The 24,915-nt window shown below is 40.0% G+C and overlaps 1 protein-coding gene and 1 long non-coding RNA gene across 4 annotated transcripts in view; one reads left to right on the forward strand and one right to left on the reverse strand.

The window, feature by feature from the left end:
• The window catches only part of LOC105498347 (Wnt ligand secretion mediator), a 135,900-nt gene extending 126,799 nt beyond the window's left edge, over window positions 1–9,101 (forward strand). The window contains exon 12 of the mRNA XM_071091416.1: window positions 8,816–9,101. Coding sequence (XP_070947517.1) covers window positions 8,816–8,937 — 122 coding nt within the window. The 3' untranslated portion in view covers window positions 8,938–9,101. The remainder of the gene's footprint in view (window positions 1–8,815) is intronic.
• LOC112429606 (uncharacterized) overlaps window positions 1–24,915 on the reverse strand; it is a 296,367-nt gene that overhangs the window by 15,530 nt on the left and 255,922 nt on the right. For all 3 annotated transcript variants that reach the window (XR_011619973.1, XR_011619972.1, XR_003021869.2), the window contains exons 2-3: window positions 7,779–7,842; window positions 1,530–1,589 (exon numbers count right to left, since the gene is read on the reverse strand). This is a non-coding gene — a long non-coding RNA (uncharacterized lncRNA). The remainder of the gene's footprint in view (window positions 1–1,529; window positions 1,590–7,778; window positions 7,843–24,915) is intronic.

A 24,915-nucleotide genomic window follows, 5' to 3' on the forward strand; every position in this document is an offset into this window, starting at 1 on the left:
GCCAGGTAAATATTGTTATTCTCATATTGCAGATGAGGATACTGAGGCACAGAGATTGAGCTGACTGGCTTAAATTAAGGTCACATGGTTAGTAAGTGGCAGAGTTGGGACTTGAAGCAATGTCTTCTCATTGCAGACCCTAATTTCTTATCACTCATCTATCCTCTTACCCTCCAGCTGTTAAACATCCTTTTGCTCTCTGACAATAAAAAACCATTCTGAGGAAAAGATAAATTGCCACATTGTGTTAATAGAAAAAAAAATCTAGCTATTCAACAATGGAGGATAGTTCAACAATCGTACAGCCATAAAATACAGTATTAGGCAGCAACTAAAAATTATATACAAAAGGATATATTTAAGACAATGAAGATTATTCACAATGTAGTAATTTAAAACAGCTGACTAAAATATATATAATTTTGTCTTATTTTCATAAATAAATGGAAAGACACTGACAATCAATACCAACATATTAATAATAACTTAAATAGTATGAATGAGGATTATTTTGATCATTTTCTTTATGCTAATCTGTATTTTCTAACTTTAAGAGCTTTTAAATTTAAAAGCAGAAAACATTGGAATATACACATTTAAATGTATACCTTACTGAAACCAATTTAAAGTCTATTTAGTTCTTTAAAGGGAATTTCCCTTGATAGGATCCAAAGCACATTGTTTTATAATGGGGTCCGTATTTGCTCTGAGGAGCTGACCTCGTGTTGCAGGACATTAAGCATCTCTGGTCCTGGATACTTCATATCAGTAGCCGCTACACACACACACACACACACACACACACACACACACACACAGAGAGAGACATTGTGACAAACACATGCACACATGTTTCCAGGTGTCCCTTGGGTGGGGAAGTGGGAGGCAGCCTGTCTATGCATGAGAAGCACGCAGCTGCCTGCACTGAAATGTCTGCCACCATTGAACAGTGAGCAGCAGGTACCTAGATTCGCAAGGGACACGTTTCTGGAATGGAATTTTGATTGCTTTGCCTCCAATAACAGTACACTTTCCCAGCTGTTGCTCTGTGGGGGTCCCAGACCTGAAGAACACTGGTCTGGTGTCGTATCTCTTGCCCAGAGATGCTGTCTTTATCCTCCAAACTTCCTTAGGAACAGTCAAGCTGCAGAGGTCACACACACTGAGGAATTCTGAGGACACTATCACCCAGGCCTACGAGGGCTCCCTGAGGGCTCCCTTAGGCCTCCCTCAGGCCTCCCTCGCTGTACCCTCTGCCCAGCCAGCCTCGGCATCTCCCCAGGAGCACTCACTGCTAACTCCCCTCCTGGCCGTTGCGTTCAGCTGCCTTGCACTATCATTTATTTCTTTATGAATGGCTCTAAGTGCCTTGTTAATAAACCACTCCAGAGTGTATATATTATGGATGTATCTACGTCTTAAATACAGAGCATTGCTATGGGAGTTACTGTTACTTGTTTTTGGCTGTGATTCTTCCTAGTCCTAACTCCACACCAAGGAATTCTGGAATTTCAGAGCCATGTACTTACTTGGTTTTTCATATTAAGACTTTGATTGCAGTGACCAATGTTAAGTTTTAAGTCATTATCCTGAAAGAAAATAGAAAAGTGATTATGTATCACCATCCTTTCTCCTTTCTGATCCCTCATACCCTCCCACCAATCCCGTGCCCTTTCCTTTTTGGAGCCCAGGTCATTCCTTTTTCTTTTCTCCTGACATGTCTCTGTCCACTCATCTGGTGTTAGGTGTACAGTACGGACATGTTTTCCCTGGATGCAGCCCCAGAACCCAGTCCTGTCTTTCCACCTCTTATTTCTAGCAGGTCATGCATGTTCTGGCTCTCTTAATGTGAGGCTGAAATCACTAACACCCCTCACCTTCCAAGAAATACATCTTTTGTGTATTTCCCAGTTTTACGTGGTAGGTAGTTTCTTAGTAAACCTTGAGCAGAGTTCAGAGAGAAAATCAAGATGCCTTTTTCATTTGGGCTTTGGACTTCCTGGAAAGCCAAGGACCTTCTAACAGTGATTTCCGCCTTTGCTTCATAGTTTGGAATTTTCAAAGTTGCTACTCAAAACCATTTCCTTCTTTCTGGATTCTTTTTCTACAATGAGGTACACTTTGGTTATGGCTTTGTGGCATATAAAACTAGACTTTCCATTAAGAGTGACTGAACTGAATGGAATTTAGCAAATTGTGTCTATTTTTATAAATATCTGTTTTAAAACAATTAAGTAGCATAAAAACCAGTAGTACTAAACAATGCAAAAGGGCTGTGCAAAGTATAAGCACTCAGGTTAGAGGCCTTTTTCCAAAATCTCGCATTGTCACCTCTCACAAGGGCAGTATACTATTAGATAAACTAATTATGCCGCTTCAACAGATCAGAGAAAGCAAAACTCCCCGGCTCCCGACTTTCCTCCAACTTTTCTGGCAATAAATTAGAAAAGAGAGAATAGACATTAATAAAGGGTCTATTAAACAGACATCTAACCTCATTAAACATGCTGGTCCGGATAAATTAGAGCTGAAGAGAATGGGATCATGTAGATCTATCAACTATGCACAGGCAGTGACCGCCTAAGACTTCACAGAGCAGGACAGATAACAAAGAACTAGAGACAGGAGGTTGCAATCCCCGCAATCCTAAATTTTATTTTATTGAAACAGGGGTCTTGCTTTTTTGCCCAGGTTGTAGTGCAGAGGCATGATCATGGCTACCTGCATTGTCGGCCTCCCAGGTTCAAGCCATCCTCCCACCTCAGCCTCCTGAGTAGCTAGGGCTACAGGCATGTACCACCACACCTGGCTATTTTTTTTTTTTTTTTTTTTTTTTTTTTAGTAGAGATGAGGTCTCCCTATGTTTCCCTGGCTGGTCTTGATCAAACTCCTGGGCTCAAGAGATCCTCCTACCTCAGCATCCCAAAGTGCTGGGATTATAGGTGCAAGCCATTGCACCGGCCTACAATCCTGAATTTTAAAATACAGAAGGTGAACTTACAAACTTGACAGCAAAAGCAGGCAAGGAGCTAGGAGGGATCCTGGACACCCATAGTCCCAATAGAGCTGGGCTTAGGGATCATATGATATTGCACCTACAAAGGAGAAATACCCTCCAAGTTTTCACTGATTGTAGAGCTCAACATGAGTCATCAGTGGGTTTGCAGCTGCTCAGAGCAAATGTGATATTCAGCTGCGTTAATGGAACTATTATGTTTCCAAAAGAGAGCACAATGACCTCTCTGGACTTTGCATAACTAGCTAAGTCTAAAATACTGAGTCATCTCCACCGATAATGGTAGTGATGATTCTCAGAACCATTTTGTATAAAGAGTTTCATGTGACATTTCTCCTGGGCAACAGGGTCTGCACTTAGATTTTGCTTTTTTTTTTTTTAATCACAAACACTGCAGGGCCCCGAGAGACAGACACTGTGCACTTTATTCTTAATCAAACATTACATCAAGTAATGTTCAGTTTTTTTTCCTACGGCTTCTCTACTGTGCCTCAAGGTGGGACTTTTCAGCTGTCTGGATAGTTCTGGGCCCTTGAGCCAGTGTGGCTTGCTGGGTGTGAGCCCTGTGACAGAGGTAGGGCATGTCTTATGAAGAAACCTCTGCGAGCTCAGCCAGTCAGCCAAGTCAAGGAGGAAAAGTGCCCCCCTGTCCCCAGCACCCTATTTTTCAGTTCAATTTAAGGCAGATTTTCTAACAATCAGGGCTGTTTAAAAACAAAATGAGCTGCTCTGGGAAGGAGCAAGTTCTTCGTTTTTGGCAGTGCCCAAGCAGCGTGTGGGTGACCCACTGAATACTGCTGTGGATTAAGGAAAGGCTTGGCAGGGATGATCTGGGCGTGCCTCCAAACCTGACTCTGTGCTCCTATGCTTAGACCACCCCGGTCTCTTCTGATAAGAGTTCCCAAATACCTCGCTTCTCCTCATTTGGAGTTAGTAGCCCCCTACAAACTACAATTACAGGATTCTGAGTCCATTTTAAAGTAAAATGGATTATTTATCCTCTTATCTCTCTCCATCACCACCAGTACAGCCTCCAATCACTCAGCTCTGACCACTTGAATCCATAAGAAGAGAAAGACTGTATTATTTTGTCTTTCTAGTGTTCCTGGTCCATTAGAAGGATGCTGCAGTGCTCCCTCTTTAATCCCTTTAGCTTTTTGGCAAAGCATCGGGAAAAAACACCTTATGAGGAATGTGAACAGATCACAAGGGGAGCCAACCTGTGATTGTTCTTCCTCACTCACCTGCTTCCCAGTCAGCTCAGTCCAAATCCTTTTGAAGCAAGCGTATGAATTGTTGCTAATTTAGGGCAATTACAGGATTTACAGATTAAACAGATCCCCACTGGTTTCCCTAGCAACCATCTTTGAATCACAGGATGAGATGAAACTATTGTTCTAGTTAATGGAGTCTGATGTTAAGAGAAGTCCAGCCATGTAATTCACAGAGGTATGCACCCTGGTGGGAAAAGAAAGAGTGCTAGGCAGGGAGGCAGCAGACCTCCGTGCAGGTTCCAGTCCTCTGGGGTCAGATCCAGAACAGGAACATATCTCCAGACACTGGTGACAGTGTCCCCAGCAAAAAAAAAAAAAAAAAAAAAAGGGTTCAGAGCACTGCCGGGGAAGAAAGATGCAGATGTTTCTAAATAAGTGAAAACATTTAGCACAGAACAATCTAAGGCAAGGGGACTACTTGGACAAAGCCAAGACACGATGAGGTCAGGTGCTGGGCCCACTCCTCCAGCTGCCAGACCAGGCAATCAAGCCACGTTGGGGAATGCACATTATTATGTGACCAGACCTGGGTGGGGTCTGGGAAGGTCAGCTGGCACGATGGGCATACGAGTTTTGGCTTTTTACCTGCATAAGATGCTTGGGTTACATTTCAAAGCCCATTCCAAGCTCTTCAAGTAGAGCTTCTCTGATTCGGAACAAATTGAGAAATAGTCGTATTTCAGCAAATACAGATGAATACAGCACCTTTAATGGTTGTTGAGTAGGAGCCCTGAAAGTGGACCTGCAACCAGATGACCTTCAAAATGATACAACCCCAGCTGGGTCTGGACCTGCACGCGAGGAGAACTGAGTGTGTGGTGCAGAAAGATGGAGGTCAGATGCATGCCTCAAATCGATGAATTCTGGAGACCAAGAAGAGAGACATCAACCTCCAGATCCTGGGCTGGGATTCAACTGTTCTTCCCATAGGAAAGCAGAAGCAATGAAAAAGGTGTCTCAACCTGTGCACAGTCAGCTGAAACAAGAGAGCCCACTGTTTAGGACCCTTCTCCAACCTCCCTAAGAAGAGAAGTCATTCTTTCCCTTGGGGGGAAGTAAAAGAGGGAGGGGAAGGAAATAACTTCCCAATTCCCTAGAGGACAGAGTCCTGTTATACACTGGGAAGAATAATGTTTCCTCTAACACAGGGAGGAGTGTGTTGAATGGAATACCAAAGACATGTAGCCGGCCCATAGTAGATAGTCCTTACTTGCCCTTGCTTCCCAGAAAACACAAGTCTAACCACCTACACCTCTGTGTGCAGAGAGTCTGCAGAACCCAGCAGCCATAACGAAGGCATTTACTAACACCTACACACATAGAGTTCAAAGTCCCTTGGAAAATTAAGATCAACAGTAAGATATTGGATTTCCCATAACAGCTAAGTACAATGAATATATTAAGTTATTGAATTTTTAAGGGCATATTTTTTTGTTTCCTAGTATTTCTTGCTGTAACTATGAAGTTTTATCATTTTCCTTGTTAAAGGAAGAGAAAATGTGTTTATAAGCACGTATTTTGCAAAGCCCGTTGCAGCCAGTCTTTCTGAACTTTCACCATGGGGAGATTCACCCCCGATTCATGAAGTTTCTAGATTTCTTGTGCAGTATCTCAGAGTTCCTCATTTAATAGGCAGCATCTTAATCATACCAAACCCTGTCTTGTATTATATTTGGACAGTGAACATATACATATTTGTTTAAGGGTCATAGAGGGAAGACAACGCTCTCAGGAACACACTAGAGTGAGTGGTTGAATTGGATTCAGCCCTGCAACCCTTCTGTCTTTGTGATGCTTCATGTGCTCCTAGGGGAACTGAGCTTCAGGTTCTTTCTCTCCAGACATTCCCATTCCCCTCTACAAGGTAACTGAGTTCCTGGAGTAAGAAGCCACCAAGAAAGCCTTTCTGGGGTGGCCTCATCTCTTCAAAGAGCAAAGGAAAAATATTTCTCTTCTGATAGGTTGCTGATGCCTGCAATAATAATAATAGCAAATATGATGAACATTTATTGGCCCCTGACTCTCTGCCAGGCATGGTGCTAGGTGCTTTGTATTATTTCATTTCTTCTTCACAACAACCCGTGAGGCATTGATGATCATCATTCCCATGTTACTGTTAACTGAAGAATCACAAGGTTCAGAAACTTGGAGAGGAGAGCTTTATTTCTTACAAAGGGTTACAGCCTGCAGGGTGGCCATCCTGGTAGGCTGGGAGGCATAGCCTCCAGCAGAGACCAAAAGCAGGCACTTCAAGGGAGAGAGGGGTAAAGCAGGAATTTATGCCGAACTGTTTGGCCAAGTATACATATTTAACAGGTTACAGGGGGCAATAAATATTTAGGAAGTGAGGAATGCTTGCATACATAGTAAGCAAACATGCATGTTGCATGTGTCCCATGTTCACTGTGGGGTGGAGACTTACCAGTGCTTGTTTAACTGCTAGAGTGAAAGAAAACACCTCATAGCAGTTAGAACATAGTTCATTCCTTAAGAGTAAGGGCGTGTGACTTCATTCTTACCTGGCACAGCCTTAAGTCCTGTTTATAATATGGTATCTTATTGCCACAAAGAGTCCATTCCGTCAGCCTTATGATCTCTGTTTTGACATTACAGAAGAAAAATGAGGCTTGGAGACTCTCAAGTAACTTTGTGTGCAGTCTCACGACTGGAAAGTCATGAGACTTTTGCCAGTTTAGAAAATTCAATTTTAAATTCTAAATTTAAAACATTTGCCTCCCACCTACCCATTCCCCCTCTTCCTCAAAGTTGAAGATTTATTATATTTAAGGGAACTCTATTATGTGTTTGCATATTCCTTGAGGGTTTGAGTTTAGGGGTCATTCACACCTGATTTATTCTTTGCTCTCTGTCCTTAGGAAGAAATGAGAGTTTGGGGTGTTATATAACAGTTGGGAGAAGGTGGAATTTTGGAACCTCTGGACACTCTGGGAAGGAAAGACAATAGGCTGCTTCTCTGCACCCCTCCCCAGGCCAGCTCCAGGCTGACATATTGGAAAGAGCAGCAGAAAGGAGCCAGGGGACCGGGATCCTCAACTAACTTGTGGATCCTCAACTAATATGTGAGCTTGGCCCCTAGACTTTCAGTCTCTGGCTGCAGTTTCCTGCACTGTAACACAAACAGGTTAGAATTGATGAATGTCAAGTTTCCTCTGAGTTTTCAGTCTAGGTAATTCAATTCTGCATCTACTAGAGAAACTGCTGGGAAAAACTGTTTTCTCTGAGAACTTTTCCTGCTTATTTGGCAATGTTTATATAGTGTTTACAGGTAACTACTGTATACTCTCCTAAGAACTTTATGTACACCAGCTTATCCTCACAATAGACCTATGTGGTATTGTAGGTAGTGATATTATCCTGTTATAGGTAACAGCACAGAAGCATGTGGTGACTTGCTCAAGGTCCCACAGTTTGTAAAAGTGAAGCCAAGTTGAATGTACGCAGTCTGGGTCCAGAGTCCATGTCCTTACCTTGATATTATAGTCAGTCTTCTGTATCCACAGGTTCCGCACCCAACCATGGATTGAAAATATTCTAAAAAATTAAAAACAACAACAATAAAAGTGACATAAATGAAAAAATAAAGTATAACAACTATTTCCATAGCATTTATATTATATTAGGTATTACAGGTAATCTAGAGATTATTTAAAGTATATGGGAGGAGGTGCATAGGTTACATGCAAATACTATGCCATTTTACATAAGGGACTTGAGTATCTGCGGAGTTTGGTATCCACAAACATCCTACAGCCAATCTCCTACAGGTACTGAAGGATGACTAGAGTTTGTTTTTAATCTTGTCAACATAGAATTGTGTGTCTGATCAAGTATTCCTCTTTAAGTTGACAACCCAGTTACTTCTCAACTTTATTGCGTATACAAGCCCTGTGAGTGTGTGTTTTAGATACTAGGCTCAGCTTTCAGCTTTATTCTGCCTGTCTGTTTTTCTTTCATTCTTCACCCTACCAGGTCTTTTTCCTGTCTATGAGTATATCTCTTTGCAGTTCACCCAAACATCCTTTTTGGAAGATGATAAGACATTTTAAAAAATAATAAAAACAAATTTAAAGATGATTCAACGATACAAGTTGGGAATCCTCCTAAGTGGCTTGCTGTATCCCCCAGTGCCTGTGCTGGGCTTTCACGGAATTTGGGAGAGAAAGCGGGGATGAGGGCAGCAGTTCTATCTTAAGATGAACTAGATGCACGTTCTCAACAAGGATGGCAGTGCTGCTCGGGAGGTGTTGGAAAATTGGTTGAATGTGGAGGAATTGATTTTCACAATAATTGGGGGAGGAGGTGCTATTGAGATTTACTGGGCAAGGGAGAAATCTGCAAATGTCCCACAATGAAGGAGACAGTCCTAAACAAATTTCAAACACTCCACTAGAAATTTATGTAAGTAAAAATTTTTATAGTTACCTGAGCCTTGGTCCTAAACTCCATGTTACATATTTTTTTAAAGGATATTTTGCATGGTTTTAAAATATACTGAATTTTCCAGGAATGCAACTCCCATGTAAATCGAGGGAAGATTGTGCTTTGTTTGTTTCGGAACTTTATCAAGAATTGTTCAGCACTTCGAAATATTCCTTCATCAATGACAACGCAGCTTCTGGTATTTGAGTCAACAAGGCAACACACGTTTATCAGCTTTTCATTTGCAGTTGTCACAGTCACATTGATTGTACTTGTATACGCACACAAATATGCTCATTTAGCCTTTATCTCAAAATGTTAAATACAAGGAAAAAGTGTCAACAATAAATATGCTTTGAGTATTGTCTTAATTCTCTTACATCCATATTAACTCATTGTAAGTAGAAGAAAACATCGGCCAACTTTATCCTGTCTCTAGTGTAGTCATGCCTGAACCTTTCCAGGTTGAAAAATATATCTTGTTACAAATTACTTTTTATTTATTTATCCTCCATGTAACAGGATACTGTATTGTTTTCTAAATCTTTAGATTATCTATAATATTTTTCAGGATAGAAAAAGGAATATTGCAAATATATGTATTTAAAATGGCAGTGTTGCATCTGATAGGTTGAGAACCACTAGCTAAGCCTTCAAAGGTGCATGTTCCCAGCACATGTAATGGCCTTCTTCAACTGTATGATTCCCAGCTTAATACAGCCATTTGAGAAGTACTAAGGCAGTGCAGAATTGCGGGGCCAAGATCAGAAAGAAAATCTCCAAAAAATTTGGACCATAGTAGATATAAGCTAAAAATTAATTTTTACAAAGGTAACTGTAAAATACCCATATGCTTGGAAGTTTTAAAACTACTTGCAAATTTCAAAAACCCCTCACAATTAGTATTTTAAAATAGTTGAAACTAATTGAATGTAAACATTGATAATATCAAAACTTGTGGGATATAGCTAAACCACACTTAGAATAAAATTTACAGCCTGAAATGCATGTAATAAAAGAAGGTTGAAATCAACAGTTTAAGTGTACCACCCAAGATTTTAGAAGAGGAAAGGCAAATTAAATAAAAAAGACAGTAGAGGGAGGTAAAAAATTAAAACAGAAAAAAATTAATGAAACATAATACAATAAAGAGAATCAGTAGGCCAAAAGTTTGTTCATTAAAAAGTACAATAAGATTGATAAACTGGCAAGACTGATCAAGAAAAAGAAAATAAACCAAAAGCAAGAGCCAGAGCAAGCGAGCAAGACAGCAAGAGCAAATTACCCATTATCAAAAATAAAAAGGGTCAGGCACAGTGGTTCACACCAGTAATCCCAACACTTTGGGAGGCCAAAACAGAAGGATCACTTGAACTCAGGAGTTTGAGACCAGGCTGAGCAACATAATGAGATCTCATTTCTACACAAAATAAAATAAATATCCTGGTATGGTGGTGCACACTTGTAGTCCCAACTACTCAGGAGGCTGAGGTGGGAGGATTGCTGGAGCCTGAGAAGTCGAGGCTGCTGTGAGCTCTGGTTGTACCACTACACTCCAGCCTGGGCAACAGAGTGAGACCCCATCTCAATAAATACATAAATAAATAAAAAGGGGGATATCATCACAGACTACAAAATTTCATCACAGATGCTACAAAGTTAATAAGAGGATAACATGAACAATTTTATGCCAATAAACTTGAATTTTTACATGTTATGGACAAATTTCTTAAAAAGCACAACTTACATTGATACAAGAAGAAATAGAATATATGAATAATCTATGAATATTTTAAAAATTTTATATTCAATTCTGTTCCCACAAAGAAAAGTTGGACTTCACTGGTAAATTTTACCAAACATATGAGAAAGAAATAGAACAATTACACAGAGTATTCTAGAGAATAGGGAAAAAGGGGAAATTTTCCAATTTTTTAATAAAGTTCTATAATTTTGGCACCATCAACTTGATACCAAAGAAATTACAGTCAATATTACTTACAAACATAGATGCAAATATTCTAAAAGAAATATTAGCAAACTCAATACAACAATATATAAAAGGTGCAGTTGATCTAAACGAAGTTGGATAATTTCTAGAAATGCAAGACTAGTTTACCATCGGAAAAGTTAGGCAGGGTAATTCACTGTATTAACACCATGAAAGATTAAAACTGCTGACATCTCAATAGGTTAAAAAATATTTAATTAAATTCAACATCTATTCATGAAAAAAGACTAAGAACTAAGAAAGGAAGATAATTTCTTTAATTTCATCAGGGCCATGTAAAAAGCCAGCATCATAATAAATGGTGAAATGTTGAATGCTTTCTCTCTGAGACTAGGAACAAGACAAGTATGCCCAGAACCACCACTTCTTCACAGTATTCTAATGGAAATCCCAGTAATTACAACAATAACAGAAATTAAACCAAGGGTATAAGGAATAGAAAGAGATAAAACTATGATTGTTTGCAAATGTTATTTGTATATGCAAAGAAAATCCATAATAATTACAATTAAAGTATCGTAAATAATAAGTGAGCTTTGCCAGGTTGCCAGATGCAAGGTCAAGATATGAAATCAATACCAGCATTAAAAATTAGAAAATAAAAATTTAAAGCGGATATTTCATAGTAGCAACAAAACTACCAAATACTTTTGAATAAATCTAACAAAATATGTACAAAACCTCTGCACAGAAAATAACATATGTTGAGAGAAATTACTGAAGACCTACATAAATAGAGAAATACCCCATCTTGGAAGAATGAAGAAAACTCTATGAATCATAAACTCCATTATATGCAATCTCCATTAAAATCACAGCAGTGTTTTTTAATAAAAAGTTCTGAGCAGCTTCTAAAATATATATGGAAATACAAAGGACTGTAAATAGCCTAAAGCCTAAGGACTTACTCCATCAGATACCAACACTTATAGGTAATTAAACTACAGTAATTAAGACAGTGTGATATTGATGTAAGGGTAGAAAAATAGACTACAGAAGAGAGTTTTCAAACAGATCCACACATACTTGGACATTCAATCTTGCAAGCTAGCACTGTAGAGCAATAGAGAAAGTATCATTCAGTAAATAGTGCTCAGTCTATTGAGTAACTGTTTGGGGAGAAAAAGAGAAACTTGATGATTATGTCACACCACACATAGAAATCAATTCTCAGTGCGTGGTAGCTCTAAATGTAAAGGGTAAAATAATAAAGCTTCTATAAGATAAAATAAGAAAATATCTTCATAATGTGAGGCTATAGAAAAAATTTATTAAATGACACAAAGATCACTAACAATAGAGGAAAATATTGATAAATTGGACTATATTACATTAAATTAAGAGCTTTTGTTCATTAAGTGACATTATTAAAAGAAGGGGAAAAGTAAGCCAAAGAGTAGAAGATATTTGCAACACATGTAAATGTGAGCAACTTGTGTCCAAAACACATGAAAAACTTGTACAAACTGATAAAAACACAGACAATTCAAGATGCCTCCTGTATAAAAAAGAGGATACCAAATAGCTAATATACCTATGAAAGGTGCTCAACCTCATTAGTAATCAAGAAAATACAAATTGAAATAAACACGTACCCTGTGACCCAGCAATTCCATTCCTAGGCCTATACCAACAGAAGTGCAAGCACATGCGGACAAAAAGATATTTACAAGAGTGTTGATAACAGCCTTATTTGTAATGGTCCCCAAATGGAAGCAACTCAAATGTCCATTCATAGTAGAAATTGTGGTGTACTCGTTTAGTGAAATACCATACAGCAATCATGATGAATAAAACTATACAATGTGAACAAATTTACAAACATTATTTTGAGCACAGAAATTCAACATGAAAAAATATATACTGTGATGATATATAAATGATTCCACTTACGTAAGGTCAAAAACAAGCAAAACTGGCCAGGAGCAGTGGCTCATGCCTATAATCCCAACACGTTGGGAGACAGGTGGGCAATCACTTGAGATCAGGAGTTCAACACCAGCCTGGCCAACATGGTAAAATCTCTTCTCTACTAAAAATACAAAAATTAGCCAGATGTGGTGGCACATGCCTGTAGTCACAGCTACTTGGGAGGCTGAGGCAGGAGAATTGCTTGAACCTGGGAGGCAGAGGTTGCAGTGAGCTGATATCGCACCACTGCATTCCACCCTGGGCGACAGACGGAGACTCCATCTCAAAAAAAAAAAAAGGCAAGCGAAAGTAAACTGTAGCTTTAGAAGTCTGTATAGTAAATAAATAGGGAGCAGTTTTGGGGAAGGAACCTGAGCTTGGCTTTTTGGATGATGAAAATGTCCTATGCATGATGGTGATGTATTATATGGAGCTATGCGCTGATGATGTATACACTATGTGTACTATATTTCAATATTTTAAAAAATGCAGCAATGCCTTAATCAGACTAGGCTCACAGAATTTTTTTTTACACTATTAAACTAATGTAACAGTTTATGTGACAATTTATAAGGAACATTGATGAAACAATAGGAAGAAATCATCTATGGTTTATAACTAGTAGTAAGTGAATAAGGTTTTACTCATTGAAGAAAATCTACATGCAGAATATACACTGAAAAGTTTGAAGAAGGTAGATCAATGAAGACAAAACTCCTTAGAGGACCCCTAACTGGACTTACAGACTTTAGGCTTCACTGGCATTCAATCACACTCTGCTCTCACCTACAGTTCACAAAGCCAGGACCTACACCCCCTTCCAGTACCAGCGATACTTTTGTCTTAATCCTGGACCAGATGAAGGCAGAACCCTTTGAGCTCTGGCTGGCTAATAGCAGAATTGGAATGTCTCTAACAATACAGAGCTGCAAATTGCTGTGATTTATCCTCGGTGAATGCAGTCCTTGGACACCTTATTGTAAAAGGAACACAGTTGCTAAAACCATTCTGTGTGGCCACAGGCCCCCTCAACTACATGTGGGTGCTGAGATTTGGGTTTTAATTTTTAATCTGAGAGCACAGTTTAATAACTGGGCCATTTTTCTTGGGGCGGGGGGTGGTGGTAGAGGGGGGTTGTCATTGCCGTTGCTGCTGTTGTTATAAAAGAAAGGAAAGAGGGTCTGCAGCTCCCAGAGTGATCGACACAGAAGATGGGTGATTTCTGCACTTCCAACCAGGGTATCTGGTTCATCTTATTGGGACTGGTTGGACAGTGGGTGCAGCTCATGGAAGGTGAGCCAAAGCAGGGCGGGGCATCACCTCACCCAGGAAGTACAAGGGGTTGGGGGATTCCCCTGTCCTAGCCAAGGAAAGCTGTGACAGACTGTACTGGGAAAAATCAGGTCACTGCCACCCAAATACTGTGCTTTTCCAATGGTCTTAGCAAACAGAACACAAGAAGATTATATCCTGCAACTGGCTTAGTGGGTCCCATGCCCACTGAGCCTTCCTCACTGCTAGCACAGCAGTATGAAATCAAACTGCAAGGTGGCAGCCTGGCTTGGGGAGGGGCATCCGTCATTGCTGAAGCTTGAGTAGGTAAACAAAGCAGCCAGGAAGCTCGAACTTGGTGGAGCCCACCGCAGCTCAACGAGGCCTACCTGCCTCTGTAGACTCCATCTCTGGGGGCAGGGCATAGCTGAACAAAAGGCAGCAGAAACTTCTGCAGACTTAAATGTCCCTGTCTGACAGCTCTGAAGAGAGCAGAGGTTCTCCCAGCATGGTGTTTGATCTCTGAGAATGGACAGACTGCCTCCCCAAGTGGGTTCCTGACCCCTGTGTAGCCTAACCGGGAGGCACCTCCCAGTAGGGGCCAACTGGCACCTCATATAGCCAGGTGCCCCTCTGAGATGACGCTTCCAGAGTAAGGATCAGGCAGCAATATTTGCTGTTCTGCAATACTTGCTGTTCTGCAGACTCTGCTGGTGATATTCAGGCAAATAGGGTCTGGAGTGGACCTCCAGCAAACTCCATCAGACCTGCAGCTGAGGGACCTGACTGTTAGAAGGAAAACTAACAAACAGAAAGGAATAGCATCGACATCAGTTAAAAGGACATCCACACCAAAACCCCATCTGTAGATCACCAACATCAAACACCAAAGGTAGATAAAATCAAAAAGATTGGGATAATCCAGAGCAGAAAAGCTGAAAATTCTAAAAACCAGAGCACTTGTTCTCTTCCAAAGGATTGCAGTTACTCACCAGCAATGGAACAAAGCTGGATGGAGAATGACTTTGATGAGTTGGCAGAAGTAGGCTTCAGAAGGTCAGTAATAACAAACTTATTCGAGCTAAAGGAGGATGTTCAAATCCATCACAAGGAAGCTAAAAACCTTGAAAAAACATTAGACAAATGGCTAACTAGAATAAACAGAGTAGTGAAGACCTTAAAAGACCTGATGGGGCCAGGCGCGGTAACTCATGCCTGTAATCCCAGCACTTTGGGAGGCTGAGGCAGGTGGATCACGAGGTCAGGAGATCGAGACCATCCTGGCTAACACGGTGAAACCCCATCTCTACCAAAAAAATACAAAAAATTAGCTGGGCCTGGTGGCGGGCGCCTGTAGTCCCAGCTACTCGGGAGGCTGAGGCAGGAGAATGGCATGAACCCAGGAGGCGGAGCCTGCAGTGAGCCGAGATCATGCCACTGCACTCCAGCCTGGGCGACAGAGCAAGACTCTGTCTCAAAAAAAAAAAAAAAAAAAAAAAAAAAAAAAAAAAAAAAAAAGACCTGATGGAGCTGAAAACTATGGCACAAGAACTACATGATGCAAGCACAAGCTTCAGTAGCCAATTCGATCAAGTGGAAGAAAGGGTATCAGTGATTGAAGATCAAATTAATGAAATGAGCAAGAAGAGAAGTTAAGAGAAAAAAAGAGTAAAAAGAAACAAACAAACTTCCCAGGAATATGGGACTATGTGAAAAGACCAAATCTATGTTTGATTGTCATACCTGAAAGTGACGGGGAGAATGGAACCAAGTTGGAAAACACTCTTCAGGATATTATCCAGGAAAACTTCCCCAATCTAGCAAGGCAGGCCAACATTCACATTTAGGAAATACAGAGAACACCACAAAGATACTCCTCGAGAAGAGCAACTCCAAGACACACAATTATCAGATTCACCAAGGTTGAAATGAAGGAAAAAATGTTAAGGGCAGCCAAAGAGAAAGGTCGGGGTACCCACAAAGGGAAGCCCATCAGACTAACAGCAGATCTCTCAGCAGAAACTCTACAAGCCAGAAGAGAGTGGGGGCCAATATTCAACATTCTTAAAGAATTTTCAACCCAGAATTTCATATCCAGCCAAACTAAGCTTCATAAGTGAAGGAGAAATAAAATCCTTTACAGACAAGCAAACACTGAGAGATTTTGTCACCACCAGGCCTGCCTTACAAGAGCTCCTGAAGGAAGCACAAAACATGGAAGGGAACAACTGGTACCAGCCACTGCAAAAACATGCCAAATTGTAAAGACCACTGATGCTAGGAAGAAACTGCATCAACTAACGGGCAAAATAACCAGCTAACATCATAATGACAGGATCAAATTCACACATAACAATATTAACCTTAAATGTAAATGGGCTAAATGCCCCAATTAAAAGACACAGACTGGCAAATTGGATAGAGAGTCAAGACCCATCAGTGTGCTGTATTCAGGAGACCCATCTCACATGCAAAGACACAAAGGGACTCAAAATAATGGGGTGGATGAAGATCTACCAAGCAAATGGAAAGCAAAAAAAAAAAAAAAAAAAAAAAGCAAGGCTTGCAATCCTAGTCTCTGATAAAACAAACTTTAAACAAAGATCACAACAGACAAAGAAGGCCATTACATAATGGTAAAGGGATCAATTCAACAAGAAGAGCTAACGATCCTAAATATATATGCACTCAATACAGGAGCACCCAGATTCATAAAGCAAGTCCTTAGAGACTGACAAAGAGACTTGGACTCCCACACAATAATAATGGGAGACTTTAACACCCCACTGTCAATATTAGATCAACGAGACAGAAGGTTAACAAGGATATCCAGGACTTGAACTCAGCTCTGCGCCAAGCAGACCTAATAGAAATCTACAGAACTCTCCACCACAAATCAACAGAATATACATTCTTCTCAGCACCACATCACACTTATTCCAAAACTGACCACATAGTTGGAAGTAAAGCACTCCTCAGCAAATGTAAAAGAACAGAAATCACAACAAACTGTCTCTCAGACCACAGTGCAATCAAATTAGAACACAAGATTAAGAAACTCACTCAAAACTGCACAACTACATGGAAATGAACAATCTGCTCCTGAATGACTACTGGGTAAATAATGAAATGAAGGCAGAGATAAAGATGTTCTTTGAAACTAATGAGAACGAACACACAACGTACCAGAGTCTCTGGGACACATTTAAAGCAGTGTGTAGAGGGAAATTTATAGCACTAAATGCCCACAAGAGAAAGCAAGATAGATCTAAAATCGACACCTTAACATCACAATTAAAAGAACTAGAGAAGCAAGAGCAAACAAATTCAAAAGCTAGCAGAAGCAATAAATAACTAAGATCAGAGCAAAACTGAAGGAGTTAGAGACACAAAAAAACCCTTCAAAAAAATCAGTGAATCCAGGAGCTGGTTTTTTAAAAAGATCAACAAAATTGATGGACCACTAAACAGACTAATAAAGAAGAAAAGAGAGAAGAATCAAACAGATGCAATAAAAAAATGATAAAGGGGATATCGCCACTGATCCCACAGAAATACAAACTACCAACAGAGAATACTATAACCACTTCTATGCAAATAAACTAGAAAATCTAGAAGAAATGCATAAATTCCTGGACACATACACCCTCCCAAGACTAAACCAGGAAGAAGTTGAATCCCTGAATAGACCAATAGCAGACTCTGAAATTGAGGCAATAACTAATAGCCTACCAACCAAAAGAAGTCCAGATGGATTCACAGCTGAATTCTAACACAGGTACAAACAGGAGCTGGTACCATTTCTTCTGAAATTATTCCAATCAATAGAAAAAGAGGGAATCCTCCCTAACTCATTTTATGAGGCCTGCATCATCCTGATACCAAAGTCTGGCAGAGACACAACAAAAAAAGAGAATTTTAGAACAATATCCCTGATGAACATCGATGCGAAAATCCTCAATAAAATACTGGCAAACCGAATCCAGCAGCACATCAAAAAGCTTATCCACGAAGATCAAGTCGACTTCATCCCTGGGATGCAAGACTGGTTCAACATACGTAAATCAATAAACATAATCCATCACATAAACAAGACCAAAGACAAAAACCACATGATTATCTCAATAGATGCAGAAAAGGCCTTCCACAAAATTCAACAGACCTTCATGTTAAAAACTCTCAATAAACTAGGTATTGATGGAACATATCTCAAAATAATAACAGGTATTTATGACAAACCCACAGCCAATATCATACCGAATGGGCAAATACTGGAAGCCTTCCCTTTGAAAACTGGCACAAGACAGGGATGCCTTCTCTCACCGCTCTTATTCAACATAGTGTTGGAAGTTCTGGCCAGGGAAATCAGGCAAGAGAAAGAAATAAAAGGTATTCAGTTAGGAAAAGAGGAAGTCAAATTGTCCCTGTTTGCAGATGACATGATTGTATATTTAGAAAACTCCATGGTCTCAGCCCAAAATCTCCTTAAGCTGATAAGCAACTTCAGCAAAGTCTCAGGATACAAAATTAATGTGCAAAAATCAGAAGCATTCCTATACACCAATAACAGAGAGCCAAATTATGAGTGAACTCCCATTCACAATTGCTACAAAGAGAATAAAATACTTAGGAATCCAACTTACAAGGGATATTAAGGACCTCTTCAAGGAGAACTACAAACCACTGCTCAATGAAATAAAAGAGGACACAAACAAATGGAAGAACATTCCATGATCATGAATAGGAAGGATCAATATCATGAAAATGGCCATACTGCCCAAGGTAATTTATAGATTCAATGCCATCCTCATCAAGCTACCAATGACTTTCTTCACAAAGTTGGAAAAAAACTACATTAAAGTTCATACGGAACCAAAAAAGAGCCTGCATTGCCAAGACAATCCTAAGCAAAAAGAACAAAGCTAGAGGCATCATGCTACCTGACTTCAAACTATACTACAAGGCTACAGTAACCAAAACAGCATGGTACTGGTACCAAAACAGAGATATAGACCAATGGATCAGAACAGAGGCCTCAGAAATAATGCCACACATCTACAACCATCTGATCTTTGACAAACCTGACAAAAAACAAGACATGGGGAAAGGATTCCCTATTTAATAAATGGTGCTGGGAAAACTGGCTAGTCATATGTAGAAAGCTGAAACTGGATCCCTTCCTTACACCTTATACAAAAATTAATTCAAGATGGATTAAAGACTTAAATGTTAGACCTAAAACCATAAAAACCCTAGAAGAAAACCTAGGCAATACCATTCAGGACATAGGCATGGGCAAGGACTTCATGACTAAAACACCAAAAGCAATGGCAACAAAAGCCAAAATTGACAAATGGGATCTAATTAAACTAAAGAGCTTCTGCACAGCAAAAGAAACTACCATCAGAGTGAAAAGGCAACCTACAATGGGAGAAAATTTTTGTAATCTACCCATTTGACAAAGGACTAATATACAGACTCTACAAAGAACTTAAACATATTTACAAGAAAAAAATCAAATGACCACATCAAAAAGTGGGCAACAGATATGAACAGACACTTCTCAAAAAAAGATATTTATGCAGCCAACAGACACATGGAAAGATGCTCATCATCACTGGTCATCAGAGAAATGCAAATCAAAACCACAATGAGATACCATCTCACACCAGTTAGAATGACGATCATTGAAAAGTCAGATTCTGGAGAGGATGTGGAGAAATAGGAATGCTTTTACACTGTTGATGGGAGTGTAAAATAGTTCAACCATTGTGGAAGACAGTGTGGCGATTCCTCAAGGATCTAGAGCTAGAAATACCATTTGACCCAGCCATCCCATTACTGGGTATATACCCAAAGGATTATAAATCATGCTACTATAAAGACACATGCACATGCATGTTTATTGCGGCACTATTCACAATGGCAAAGACTTGGAACCAACCCAAATGTCCATCAGTGATAGACTGGATTAAGAAAATGTGACACATATACACCATGGAATACTATGCAACCATAAAAAAGGATGAGTTCATGTCCTTTGTAGGGACATGGATAAAGCTGGAAACCATCATTCTGAGCAAACTATCGCAAGGACAGAAAACCAAACACTGCATGTTCTCACTAATAGGTGGGAATTGAACATTGAGAACACTAGTACACACAGTGGGGAACATTACATCCCAGGGCCTGTCGTGGAGTGGGGGGATGGGGGCGATAGCATTATGAGAAATACCTAACGTAAATGACGAGTTAATGGGTGCAGCAAACCAACATGGCACATGTATATATATGTAGAAAACCTGCACGTTGTGCACATGTACCCTAGAACTTAAGGTATAATAAAAAAAAAAACCCAAATGTCCATCAGTGACAGACTAGATTAAGAAAATGTGACACATATACACCATGGAATACTATGCAGCCATAAAAAAGGATGAGTTCGTGTCCTTTATAGGGACATGGATGCAGCTGGAAACCATCATTCTCAGCAAACTATTGCAAGAACAGAAAACCAAATACTGCATGTTCTCACTCATAGGTGGGAACTGAACAATGAGATCACTTGGACACATGAAGGGGATCGTGACACACCGGGTCCTATTGTGGGGAGTGGGGAGGAGGGATAGCATTAGGAGATATACCTAATGTAAATGACGAGTTAATGGGTGCAGCACACCAACATGGCATATGTATACATATGTAACAAAGCTGCACGTTGTGCACAAGTACCCTAGAACTTAAAGTGTAATAAAAAAAAAAAAGAAAGAAAGGAAGGAAAGAAGGGAGGGAGAAATTTCAAGACCCCTATAATCTTTCCCTAAACTACCTTTTTAACGTAGCTCTCATTGATACCCTGGGTGGAACCTATATTAGCAAAATAAAAATCACCGCCATGAAATACCATGTGCTTCCTGCTTTTAAGCATTTGTCCATGCCTCGCCCACTCACTTCTTCCTGGGTGAATCTACTCCACTTTCAAACTGCATCCAAGTGAAGTTTCCTCCAGAAGGCTTTGCTGACCATCCCAGGCCCCGATGAGTCAGTTCTCTTTCCTGTGCACTCCAATTGCTATGTATTGACTCTCTTTTCAATACCCTAAATCAGAATGCATGGTCTGCAGAGACTCTGTCTCCCACTTATGGGTATAAGCAGCTATCTAGGAAATGTTTGAAGCTGAAAATACTGGAATTTCATACATCAAAAGTTTTTTTCTTTAGTTTAAGTGCATATTATGGGCCAGGCACTATGTTAAACACATCATTTACATGATTTCATTGAAACCTCATGATCATCCTCATAGGTAGGTATTATTATAGATGTGCCCGAGGTTATACTAGTGACAATAAATTGCAGAGCCAGAATTCAAACTTGGCTCTGGATGAATCTTTGGGACACGCTCACCACTCGGCTACCTAGCTGCTCACAGAAGTGAGAAAGGGTAGGGGGGCAGGGTTTAGATTGGGTGAGTCTTCCAGTGTGTGAAGAGAAGCTGGGAGAGATGAGGCTGAACTTGACTGCAACCATATAGGAAGTACTCAGGCCTGGCATAAGTGGGATTTAGGCCCTCAAACTCTGTTGCTTTCCTTGTCCCATTCTCAAGTAAAGAATATTGGCATCTTCTGTATCTAATGGAAAGTACTTGCATATGCATTTCAAGCCTTACACCAACTCAATGACAGCCTTTTAGCCACTTAAATCAAATTCTGGAGCCACCAATGCATGCAGCTTGTGGATGTCCACCTGTGAACACCCCAGTCCCTTGCCACTAGTTCATGCCTCCAATACTGCATGTGCTTTCTTCAACAAGATTGCCAGGGACCTTCCCAATATTCTAGGATTATATTATTATCTCTGCTGTTGTTCTAGCTTCCAAGTAACATAGAAATTATCTTTAGCCTCAAGAAGTGATAGAGCATTGTGGTGAAGAGTTTCTATCTCTTGTGCTCTTAGATAAATAAGATAACTTCCTTAGTTAGTCCATGATTCTGCTCTATGGGATGATCTTTCTACCTCACTATTCTGGGAGGCCCCTAGTCTTGATCTTTGGGAAGTTCTTCACTGTTCATTTTCATATTTGTCCATCTCCAAAGTGGGTGTTAGAGAGTGGACCTTCCCAAGTACAACTATCTATCTCTTATTATTTGTGTGATTTGGGGATCCTCTCTGTTTCAGTGTCCTCTGTGTAAAATGGAGATTTTATTATACTTGCACCTGTCTCATTGGGTTGGTTTTGTTGGTTAAATGAGCTAATACACATAGAGCACTTAGCAAAACACTTGTAATCTATAAGTGCTAGTGTGTTGGTCTAGGTAGGCTAGATTCTGCTGTGGTAACAAGCAGACCCAAGAATGTTATGATTGAAAACAACAGAAGCTTATTTCCTGTGCAGGATTTTACGGGTTATTCTACTCACATTCCATTGGCCATAACTAAGTCACATGACCTCAGATAACTCTAAGGAAGGCTGGGAAATGCCTTCCTTCATGTGTGCCTAGAAAGAAGAAGAATCAGGCTCGGTGAGCCCTTAGTCACTTTTTCACACAGACTGCCCTACTGGTTGTCAAATAGCAATTTCACTCTGCTTCTCACACAAAGAACACACTTGTGCCCTTCCCTCAAATCCTATCCCATCATAGCATTCAGCCTCAAGTCCAGGATCTCTGAGTGATGGGCAGCAATCTCCATCAGGTGCTGATTTTGCTTCTCAAATTTGGTGACCTATTAATGAAAAAGGAAAGTTATTCCCCATTACCTCCAGGGCTACTCACCATGCACACAATTACAGAGGAAGAATAAGATAACCATAATGAACGCCCATTAGAAAACAGAGGAAGAATGTGAGGCACACTGTGGTCACTGGGCCTTGGCAACTCAGAAGTCCCACTAGGCAGACATTGTAAAATCTCTCTACCCTAAATGAAGAAGTCCTTAGGCTGTGATCTGCTGTATGGGATGATCTTTCTCACTCACTGTTCTGGGAGGCCCCTAGTCTTGTTCTTTGGGAAATGCTTCCCTGTTCATTTTCATATGTGTCCATCTCCATCATGGGTGTTAGAGTAGACCCTCTCAAGTACACTCATTTTCTTCCTGAGATTTTCTTTAAAAAGCAACTCTCCATAATACAGACTTTTCTAGACCAGGTTTATAGTTTCTTTGGTAGTAAAATTTCCTCAAAAAGTAGGTTTTTGTTTCATTTGTTGCTAATCTGTTTCCTGTGTAATTAACAGCACTTCTTTTCTGATGCACCCTTCAAATATGTTTTCTTTGTCTAACCACCCCCCATGCCTCTCTTACTAACTTGAAGCTAGTAGGCTCATGAGATGGCAACACCCTTCATCTCATCTTTATCAAGTGAGTCTAATGGACTTTTCTGGCTTCCTGTATCTTATGTCTTTCTATTCAGGATCTACAAGCAGTTTTTTCCTTTTCTATTCAAAGTCCAACATTAGACGTTCTCTGTTTCCTTTCACCTCTGCTTGCCACACACAATTTTTGCCCAAGCACACCTTTGACTGTCTTGTAATATCTTACTCAAAGAAGCCACAGTGGCAAACACACACTGTCTTTCTGACGTACAATCACTTTTCTAGAACTTTAGGCAGGCAACCATTTTGTCAAATAGTTTAGCACAGCAAAACAGGGCTCCTCAGCCGTTCCAGTCTCTAATGTTTTGTCTCCTCACCAGCCCAGGTCACATGCTTTAGTTTTCTGTTGTGGGAGCACCCACTTCAAAGTATCAATGTTTAATTTGTTAGGGTATTCCACACTATGCTGTGCTTACAGAAAAGTCCAAGCATATAAAGGCTCAGTAGGGAAATAGTTTATTTCTCAGTTGTCTCAAAGTCTATTGCAGGCTGGGTAATTCTCCAGGAAGTAATTTGGGAGCTACAGCTCCTTCTACCCCATAGTTCTATTATATTCTATGCATGACTCTCAGAGTGGTCTTGAAAGTTCTCTCCATTCCAGTCTTATGGGGGAAGGACAGGTCTGAAAGTGGCATACATGACTTTCACCCATAATGTTCATTTTGGCTGGAGAGTCAGTCACATAGCTGTGCCTAATGCCAGAGAGGCTGGGAAATGTAGTCCAGCCATGTGCCCTGGAAGAAGATACAGGTTTGGTAAGGATCCTGCCAGTCTCTGCCACTGTTAGCTATGATATTGGCCCCAAGGCCTGTCTATTCTGCCTCCATAATCTCTCTACATATTTTTACTCCTATTTTTAATATCCCCTCCTTTGTATCTATTCTTTCATAGTTTTTAATAATACCCCTATGTTTCTCTCCAGGCTCTTATCCTTCAAATTTCATTTAGATTGTTGCCAGCTATTTTTCTAAAGCTCAGATCTGATCATATTACTCTCCTTGCCCAAAAATGTCATTGTCCTCCACACTCAGGATTACAGAATGAAATGCAAACTCTTTAGCCTGTCGCACAAGTTCTACACACCCTATGCTCTCACATGGCAGACTTTGCCTATATGTCATGTTCTTTCCTTTCCTGCCTTAGTGCATGTGGTGTACCGCTGGCCTCCTCTACCTCTTCAAATAACATGTTGTATGTTAAACCTTTCATGAAGCTGTCCTTGAGTTGCCATGTTAACACAGTCCTTTCCTCCAATATTCTCAGTCCCTTGCTTATCAGTCCCCTTGATTCTTACATTGTTACAGTGATATGCTATAATTATTACCTTATGTATCCAAGGACAGCTGTATATTAACAAATAGCAGAACCAATTGGAAAGTTTGAAATATTTACATCTCCAAATTACGCAGGAAAACAAAATCAACATCCTTGTAAATATCAACTTAAGATTTATCAAATCAGATTCTCTGTACAAGCTTTATGAGTCAGAAGAAAATCTCTCTCCCACTATTAGTGCAGGAAAAAAGAAGCATCTTTTCCATCTTGTCTAAAAACCTTTTTGTTATTAATAATTTAAAACACTTCATTTTTAACATTGGCTTCTATAATTCTATTAATTAGCCT

This window comes from Macaca nemestrina, chromosome 1, assembly GCF_043159975.1.
Source record: "Macaca nemestrina isolate mMacNem1 chromosome 1, mMacNem.hap1, whole genome shotgun sequence".
In the NCBI taxonomy this organism is placed as follows: Eukaryota; Metazoa; Chordata; class Mammalia; order Primates; family Cercopithecidae; genus Macaca; species Macaca nemestrina.